General features: G+C 40.3%; 1 protein-coding gene across 1 annotated transcript; it reads left to right on the forward strand.

Annotated features, from left to right (window-relative positions):
- Positions 1–6,828: 6,828 nt before the first annotated feature.
- Positions 6,829–9,627, forward strand: uncx (UNC homeobox). The gene is made up of 3 exons (XM_030736351.1): positions 6,829–7,166; positions 7,656–7,831; positions 8,561–9,627. Exons 1-3 carry the CDS (start codon positions 6,908–6,910, stop codon positions 9,596–9,598), a joined length of 1,473 nt encoding a protein of 490 aa, XP_030592211.1. The 5' UTR covers positions 6,829–6,907; the 3' UTR covers positions 9,599–9,627.
- Positions 9,628–10,067: the final 440 nt, after the last annotated feature.

The following is a 10,067-nucleotide window of genomic DNA, read 5'->3' on the forward strand; positions in this document are numbered from 1 at the left end:
TGACCAGGAGGGACAGGATTAGAAATGAGTATATCAAATACAAGGTTTGGAGACAAAGAGGCTACGCTGAGATGGTTCAGACATGTGCAGAGGAGGGATAGTGCATATATTGGGCAGACAATGTTGAAGACAGAGCTGCCAGGCAGGAGGAAAAGAGGAAGACCACAGAGAAGATTCATGGATGTAGTGAAGGAGGACATGCAGGAGGGTTGGTGTGACAAAGGAGGATGCTAGGAACAGGGTGAGATGGAGGCAGCTGGGAGAAATAAGGAAGAAGACGACGAAGACTACTAAAAAAGATTTTTTGTTTCATATGTTGTTTCACAGCTCTTTTATTGTAAGCCTTTCGAGATGGGAAACAAACTCCAGCAAGGAATCACAATCATCCATTATATGCTGTATTATGTTGAGTTAGTTATGAGCTGTATTCAGAGTTTAGCTAAAATATGTGCAGCAGTCTCAATTTTACTTTTGTTTAGTTTTAGCTAAGTTGATTTAGACTGAATAGGATTCATAATACTTGCCATTTTGCGGTCCTGGAATTACAGTTAAGTGTCTCTCTCTGACAAACTGATCATCACAGATATGATTTGTCAGCCAGAAAAATATTTAACTGCTCTCTATCTTTTGAAATATTCAACCCCAAAAGACTCCTTGAAAGTAATGCAGTTCATGAAAATGTGTGTAATTCAGTTTTATTAAAAAGTTTTATAGAGCCATATAATAATAATTCCAATGGACATTAAATATTTAAACCCAGGACCAATCATCCAATCTTCTGATAATTTGCCAAGAATGGATTCTTAAATTTTAGTTTGGACTGTTCCCTATAATGAGTGAGTATAATGTAGTGAAATAGGCTTCAGCATTGTTTTAGATGGCACACAGTTTAAATCTTGTGCAAACTGATGGCTTAAAATGTTAATTTATCAGAGCAGAATCCCTGTTGGTTTAATTCCACACTAAGTGGTGTCTTTGCAGGTTTCACCAGATGATGGCAGCAGGATTCTTCCACAGGCCATCGCTCCCTGAGTTAAGGGGGAACCATGAGCAGAGACGGTTCCTGAGACAGCAGTTACACTTTGCATATGCAGTGTGTATTTGTGTTTATATCATCATAACACCCCATAAATCCCTTCTTTTATTTAATTCTTTACATTTCCAACACAAGGTCAGGGATTTGCATGATAACAACAGTCTATATTTATCGCATTTAAAGCTTCTGTAGTTCAAATGACTGTCCTAGATGTTAAGGAATTACAAGAATATTTAAAGATGTCACGGCTCTTTGAGTGTTGCCATTTGGCCTACTCTCCTGGATATTTACAGAGATAATTATTAAGAAAATAATTGATAAAGTAACTGATTTAAGTGACATGAGTAGAAATATTTCCCCACTGAGATGTTCGCATAGTAGGAGAGTGCATCACAGGGTACTGACAGAAGCAGTTACCGAGAGCCTAAATATCTCCGCTGTTCTACAGCACCTGCCTCGTAACCTGCCAACACTGAGGCCAGATGGCACTACTCTGGAAACACCTGGTGCTCCACGTACGTCCCTTCATCACACGCTGAAGACTCAAACTTCCTCTTCTTCGGCTATTGTTAAGGATGCAGTCAGATGATCAGTTGCATTAGAGGATTACAGAAACTCTCCACAGAGGATTTGAATAATACAAAAGTACATAAAAGTCAGTGACACGGTGAAGAATATATTCTAATTAAAATGCGCCTACCTGTGTCATTTGTTTTATTTATATTATTTCTATAGTGAACCCCTTCAAACATGTCTTTATCGTGTTTATGTGTCTGTCAGCTCTTGGCCAAACAATGGAACGTGAGCAGCCACTAGAGGGCACAGCAGGTCTTTTTATCCACCCTGAGCAGGTCTCTTGAGATGTGTTTTGTGGAACCCTGATGCAGGGTCAAGGTTGCCTATAGGTTCAGGTTCTTATGTATCCATGTTAATGTGTAGGTGTATAAACGGTGGGAGAGGAAGTTTGTAGCAAAATACAGCACACAGAATGTGGCAACATGACTATATTTGTGCAGAATCCACCGTCTTGATGAAAAACACAATCATACACCAAGTAATGTTGCTAAAGATAAACATTTCTCCAACGTCTTTTGTGGTAAAGTGTTTGCAGGAGTAAAACATGCATCTAAAGTTTGTCATAGCTCATGTTGAGCTTCAAAATGTATTTTTTGCATCTTATTCATCTCCAGTGTAGTTCTAGTGAATATCTCTGGGGTTTTTGGTATTTTTTTTTGTACAGAAGCAGATGGCCGGGCTGCAGAGTACAATCACTGCTCTCTCTACAAGATCTGCAGTGAGGAAACAGCGAGGGATTGATGGCAGTCCTGCCATCACTTCCAAGTTGGCTTGTAAACTAAACGAGCCTAGCAACTAGTTAATATTGGATGGTTAAAAAATAGCTACATATCAGTGGCCTTCACCCAACTTTATCCACAGTATTTGTACTTTGATCAGTTATCCAAGTTTAGGGATGTGGATCTCGAGCAGTTTACCTGCACAGTATGCAGGCAGAAGGTGACCTGAAGGGCAGCGGAGTTTATCTATTGCACACACATCTCAGAATGTTATTATGGGGAAGTTTTGTGGGGCTACTGCTCAAAATCAAACAAACCCATCACTTGTAAGAGCAAGTCTTAAGCACAGCCAAGCGCAGAGGCTACATTAGGCTGCAATAATACACACGGTGACAGGCAGACTGCATGCCTATATGCACCTATTCACATTTTCACCCATCCACACCCATTTGGGATTATACGCAGGGTGGCTTAAAACGTGGATAGGCTACACTTTGTCATATAACTGTAGAGTTGAATTATTAGATTGAAGTTGAATAATAAGCACCGAGTCAAACAGCACACCCTTCATCTGCGGAGCTGTAATTAACGGGGGCAAAATGCAGGCGATGGCGAAGGAAAAAAAAAAAATGCAAATTATTCTGCACAAAGGCTCCTCACAAATTGGCGTCACCATTTCTCAAATTATATCATTACTATATTTTGAAAATGTTAATCTGTTGAGCGGATTTCCCGGGGGAGTTGAGTAAATTAGTTCTATTTCCGAGACTGCCTCTCTGCAAAGGCACGGCAGCGACAAGCACCTCTGATTTGCTGATTACAATTAGACTCCCCAGTTTGGGCTCCTTCAAGCATTGATAATTTTCGGCATATTAAGCACGTTTTAGCAAAGGTGATAAGTCAGTTTTAATTGAAATGAAATTATTATTCTAATGGAAGTTTGGTTATTATTATTAGGAGGCACTAGTCATTCTAGCTTCATTTTTAATATATAAATGCTGGGGAGTAAAAAAAGATTTTGAAGGGCATTAGGGTGTCAGGATTGAATGAGGTAATTTGAAGGGAATTACTTTCTCTTCTATCAGAAATGAACTGAATTAAAAGTCCAAATCAATCGCTTTCACTTCTCCATTCTACTTTGACAGCGGCACAATTACAGATAATTAGATGGGAGGAAACTTTTAATTGTGGGATTAGAGGGAAAGAGAATTTGTAGGATCAGAGGAAAATTTCTAGGCAGAGTTTCTTGCTTAAAATCGAATCAAAGGATTTGCGAGCTTAAAATGGCAACCAGCTTTTTTCCTGCTGTTTAATTGGAATTGCATCTAGTTCATCCAAATCATCCAAAACAATTAATTTAGATTTAATTCTATAATTATCATCAAATCGAATAATGTGCAACCTAATTTAGATAGTTAAAAATTAACGTGCGTGAAGTTAATTGAGTAATTAAACTCCTAAACTGCTGCCTATTAATTTGCCTGCCTAATTAAAAATGAATTTGATTCTCTGCTACTAAAGTAGGCATCAGTGTTGGATGGGCATGTTGATAAGGCCTCTGTCTTTTTTTTTTTTTTTTTTTTTTTGAGGGGGAGGGGTGTTGGGGTGTATCATTTGAACACCTATATTAAGTTGGCAAACCTATGAATTTCAGTTATCTGGTTATCTGGAGTCAGGGGAGTGGGCAGCCGCAAAAGCCCCTTATAGGATACTCAGCTAAACACACAAGCAACACACAAAGTTGGCATTAAAGAGACTTATTTAGGGGAATGAAGATAAAGCACAAGCACACAAAGTTAACTTCAGTTTATTTAGTTTAAAATAATAGCAATAATCATTTTGATGGCTATAAAACTCTAGGCAAATATGCGTCTGAGTTCCTATAGGCTGATTATTTGGTCTGTTGACCCCTTGATTAGAGTGTGAGTAATAAATGAATGAGTGGGCATGGGAATTTTGTGTACTAAGGGGAGTTTAGCAGTGCCACTGCTGTTTTTCTTCATCTAATTCATCACTGTGGTGAGCAGTTGATTTACAGCCTATAGCAGCTACCTTAAGAGCACCCCTAAGAGAATAGAACAACATTTAACACTCCTATAAATGATTTAAATATGTGTAGTAGAATAAAACTATAAAGTGTGCACAGCTCCGAGTATATGGTGCTCATATAACAGAGGAAAAACATCATCTCATCAGTGATATAACACACTGTCAGGGCAGTATGTGTTACTATACTGTTATGAGTCTTAAGAATGAATTTAAATGTATTACTAAGGGATGGAGAGGCCTTTTATCATTGAATCTGAGCATAAGGAGAGAGGCTAAGCCTTAAAGTGAGAAAAGAGTAAGGCACAGGGAAATATCAAGCAGCAGGTAAATGTCATAATATAATGATAATGTTGAGCTGCTTTAGACAGGGCAAGCTGTTTTCTACATTATTTTGTGTAGGTGCACATCTTAGGCTCGTAAAGTGCTATAATTTACAACCATTTTTTTGAAAGGAAGCTGCTGAAATTGTATTAGTGTGCATCTGTCAGCCTCCTCTATTTACTTGTCGTGGAATTTATCTTCTTGGTTAGAGAGTTAATCAATTAGTTTATAGGCCCTGTGCACTTATTGATTCAGATCAACAATACATAAATGCAATAAAGATGTTGTGTCCTGCTGCAACAAACGACTTGGACATATAAATCAGGAAAAGAAACAATATTTTCTTTTTTTTTTCTCTCCCTCTGAACAGCTGCCAAAAGGTCCAGTTATAAAAAAAAGGTAACAAGGCAGGGCAGCGTCGCGGCTGAATGCTGGCCTTGTTCGCCTTATTATCGGGTTAATTAAAGCTAGAATCTGACAATGTCACCCGTTGTAGAAAAACGGATTTGAATGCAATGTCTCTGGAGACTGTGTCAAGGGCTGCTTTTCATTGAGCTCCCGTGTGCGCCCGACTTGGTGGGGGGGACCTCCTATATATATGCTTGGAATTGACGAAAAGCAATTATTGAATTTTAGATGTTCAAAAAAAGGAATGAGCGGGGAGGAATTATTCATAAGATCTTGTCCATGTGCGTTAAAATTAAAGTTAAAATACAAAGAGAGAGCGCTTCAAAGACAAGCCCACCGCTGCTAAAAAGGAAGATGGATAAATGGGCGAGATCATTTCTGAGGAGTTCATTAAAATGTAGAGCTACACACTGAAATACAGAGGGTTGTTATTTGGGCTTGGGGGTCAAGTGACGAGCGGATTATATACTTCCTCATAATAATATTAATTAAACAATTTGCATGCTAATAGGGTAACAATTATCGCAGCTTCTGTTGAGAGATTCAGGTTATTACAACATGCCAATCCGGGTGCCAAGGGTCAGGGAATGAGTGGGGTGCGAAATTTCAACTCTGATTAACATTATGACAGCGCCAGACTTGGGATAAATAAAGTCGAATTAATTATTTGAAAACCTAATGAGCAGATAGGATTTAGGCTAGTCACATATTGAGTGCCAGGTTGCACAAGCAGGGGAGCTTTCCATTTTTGTTTCCTGACATGAAATGTTGTGTATGTTTGTATAGTGCACATATGGGAATGGCATTCTTTTCTCTTCTTTTTTAAATTCTGTGTCTTTGTTGTTTAGCAGTGATCTCCAGCAGCTGACGTTTCTCTTTATATGGTCATATATTTTATCCATATAACCTTGGTCGTAGTCGAAGCTTTCGCCTTGTAACAGTAAAAGTATTATCAGTTGACTTTTACTTGGTGCTTTCAGCTATCCTTTAAATACGCCCATATTTCAGCAATCATCCTGTTTGTTTTTACGCCCTGCACGTGACCTGTCTGAGTATAAAAGGTTTAGTGCATTTAAATGATGATCCATAACTATCTTCATCTTAACTCAGTGGTTTCCAAAGTGGGGTTTGGGGACAATGTGGGGACCCCACAGTCAGCAGAAAAAGGCTCTTTTAAAATGTACTAATATATAGGTCTCACCTTTCTCCTATCTTATCCACTTCATACATGCAAAAAAGAAAAAAAAATTAAAAAAAAAAAAAAAATAGAAACAATGAGTCAAAAAAAATCACCAAACATATTTTAGCTTAGCTTGATAAAAACTATTATTATTATTTAATCGAGTCTAATATTTATGTATATGCAGGTCCTCTAGTAAACAAAAAGTCCGGGATCGAGCCCGTGGCCTAATCTATCCGTCTGTAGCCTTTTCTTCCCGGCATTCAGTGAGCCCTTCCTCCCGGTGGGTCCCCCGTGTAGTTGCGATGTAGTTCTTATCAAAGCCCTCCTGTCTTGTTGTGACAGCTCTGATATTGTTTATTGAGGTGGATGTCAGCTTTAATTAGCAATCGATACGGGGAGCGTTTGCAGAGCGCGTCTCTGACGTCAGAGTCCATTACCGCTTTTCATTGGGTCCCATATTCCCAGAGCCTGGGCTAATTATTGGGAGGTTCATGTGGATAAAGTACAGCTCATCGCTCCCTTCACATCATGTCCCCTACTCGTTGGCCACACTCACTGCATGCTTTTTAAATTCCCATCACCGGCCTCCAGACGTCGTTTCCTTTTGCCTGCGGGATGATGGACAGCAGGATACTGGATCCACCTCACGCCCAGTTCGGAGGCTCTCTCGGCGGGATGGTGGGCTTCCCGTACCATCTGAGCCACCATCACGTTTACGAATTAGCCGGGCATCAACTTCAATCTGCGTCCGCGGTTCCTTTCTCAATAGACGGATTACTTAATGGTTCGTGCACGGCTTCAGTGGGTAATTCCAACCCCCTCTTGTCTTCGGGGTGCGGGATGAATGGAGATAATCAGCAGTACAAACTGACAGGTAAGCCACATTATACAGCACACAATAACCTCCCGTCAATGCTGGCTTGTTGCACAAAGACAAAAACAGGATATTGCGATACAAGTTGTCCTCTTTATCGCGTGTTTAAAAGGCGAGCAAAAACGTCACACATAGACAGATTTGTATTCTTCGCCCCCGACTTCATTTCATTCATCGAAAGCTGAAGATGCATCCAAGGAAAACAATGTTTCTGTCAGTCAGTAATTACTAGAGCAGGGGAATGCTTGTGTTAGCATTTGAAGCTTTCCTTTTGTTTTAGAAAGAATTGCATGGAAGCTGCAACACACACGTGTGAATTACTGCAAAATTTCCCAACGAGACCATCCTTTTCGCGTCTAAACTTTGCAAAATGCTTTACCTGTGCATGATATAAATGCTGTTAAAATATGCTAAAATTTGGTAATTAAAATAAATAAATAAATAAAAATACTCATGCTTTGTTTACATTTATTCTCATTCTGCTGTCAGACTCGGGAGACCCAGACAAAGATAGCCCTGGCTGCAAGAGGCGAAGAACTCGTACAAATTTCACTGGTTGGCAGCTGGAGGAATTAGAAAAGGCTTTTAATGAGAGTCACTATCCGGACGTGTTCATGAGGGAAGCACTGGCTCTGCGGTTGGACTTGATAGAATCAAGGGTTCAGGTAAATTCATAATTATTTACTTTATTAATTTGAGTCGTGATTGTGAGCTCTATCTCTATGCTATCTCTTTGTTTACTTTTTATTTATCTATGGCATGGTTTTCAATTTTAAACTATAAACAGACAAAAAGTGTAAGTCAGTCTTTCAGCAGCATGGTGCAATTTTTGGAGATTATATAAGCTATATTATATCTAGCAATTTATTTCTGTAATAAATAAAATATCCCACTATATGAATGTGTATTGTCTGGCATTTCGTAGTGTAGTGTTAGTACATAAATAATTTTTTAAATAAAAGCTTTATTTAAAAAAAAATGCTAACATTTTAGATCATTGTTTTGTTGGGAACTTTAGCTTACATTTGTCAGTTACACAGTATTTTAATATAGTATAGCAATAAGTTTTATTGGTAACATTTTTAATAACAGCAAAGTGGAAGGTTGCAAAGTTTGATTTTATGCCAGAGTTTACCTTGTAAAAAATATTACTTAGCAAGTCTTCCAATGACCTAAACTTCAGTTATCAGGTAAAACCACATCTTTTTTAGACTGCTTGGATTTAATCAAAGGCCCAATTAAAGCGTTGCGTAGAAAACAGCAAGAACGAGACATAACCTACTTGTTTAATTACCATATTGTTAACACACCGGCAATTTTGGGCCTAATTAACTTCCCTTTTGCAGTGACAGACGTGCTCATTACACACATGTTCACCTTTCTTTTCTCCGCAGGTATGGTTTCAAAATCGCAGAGCCAAATGGAGGAAAAAGGAGAACACAAAGAAAGGTCCAGGTCGACCTGCCCACAACGCACACCCCACCACCTGCAGCGGGGAGCCCATGGACCCGGAGGAGATCGCCCGGAGAGAGCTGAGCAGGCTGGAGAAGAAGAAACGAAAGCAGGAACGGCGGCTGCTGAAGTCCCAGAACAAGCTTGCTTCTGGGGATTTATTTCACACCCCGGGATCAGACAGCGACAGCGGGGTGTCGCATGTGACCGACAGTGACCACAACACAGGCCCACCTTTTGACTCTGTGGGGTCAAATCAAACGCAATCGAGCTGCGACCAAACACCTCACCCTCTCCAGAGCCAAAACCACAACCAAAGACACTTGGACAGGGACGCTGTCGAATCCGATCTGGACTCGCCCGACCCCAGCCACGGTTCAAGCCTGTGCTCCAACAATAACAGAGCCTCCAGCATGCAGAAACTCAACCCTTTTAGCGTCGAAAGCCTCCTTTCGGACCACAGACCGAGACGCAACCCCGCGGCCTTACCCTCCTCACGGCCTTTGATAGGGAAGGGACACTTCCTGCTCTATCCCATCACACAGCCGCTTGGATTCATTGTTCCACAAACTGCCCTGAAGACAACAACAGCAGTAAACTCTGACAGTGACACGCCGGCGGACAGAAACCAGCCTCACGTCCGCTGTAGCTTCTCTGCGAGCTCTGCGGGATGTACCAGCAGCTCGCCGGACTCTGCAGAAACCACACCAAGGGCACAGGTGGGATCAGAGGCAAAGACAAATTCACCTCACACGAGCCCTTCCAGGGCCGCCTTTTCCACTGGCAAAAGTACTCAGACCTCTGTTATTTGCAGCGATTCGACTTTCGCTCACGAACACAGTTCACAACTCGTTGAGTCTGTGGATGCGGGCAAAAAAGAGCATTTAGAGAACAAGGATCACCCCAATTCCGAGTCTGTCCTCAGTGACTGTCCTGCAGAAACAAAGACAGACTCTAAAGAAGATGTCGACATGGAATAAATGAGTGGGGAGGGGGGGTATATTAAAAAAAAAAAAAAGTAGACCCATACTGAAATAGCCCCTAAACGACACCTGTCATTAGGCCAAAGGTTAACCAGAATCTACATCTTTGCATCTAATCTCTAGGTTTCCCCCCTGCTGATATTTTGACGATGTGCTCTCTCTCTCTCTCCCTCCTCTCATTGTCTCTCTCACTCTGCGAGTGTGTATGTGTGTGCGAATCGGGAGTCTCTAGATATCCTTTAATGTGTGATAACTTGTCAAAAAAAAAAAAAAAACAACAACAACAACACAAGACCACGATACCAACAAAAATCCTCAAGAGCTGTAAGAAAGGTATTATACTATTTATATATGTAAGGTTTTTCTTAAATAAATCTATTGTATACAAGCACCTCAAACCGTGTGAGACCTTAAATAGCAGCACATCCAGTACAGGACTACAGTAGGAAGGGCTTTCTTAAGAAAT

Source organism: Archocentrus centrarchus, chromosome 8 (assembly GCF_007364275.1).
Source record: "Archocentrus centrarchus isolate MPI-CPG fArcCen1 chromosome 8, fArcCen1, whole genome shotgun sequence".
Taxonomy (NCBI): domain Eukaryota; kingdom Metazoa; phylum Chordata; class Actinopteri; order Cichliformes; family Cichlidae; genus Archocentrus; species Archocentrus centrarchus.

Coding starts and splice junctions, on each gene's coding strand:
- uncx (XM_030736351.1), top strand. CDS start 6,908: ATGATGGACAGCAGGATACTGGATCCACCTCACGCCCAGTTCGGAGGC. Junction 7,167..7,655: donor TCAGCAGTACAAACTGACAG/GTAAGCCACATT, acceptor TTCTGCTGTCAG/ACTCGGGAGACCCAGACAAA. Junction 7,832..8,560: donor TGATAGAATCAAGGGTTCAG/GTAAATTCATAA, acceptor TTTTCTCCGCAG/GTATGGTTTCAAAATCGCAG.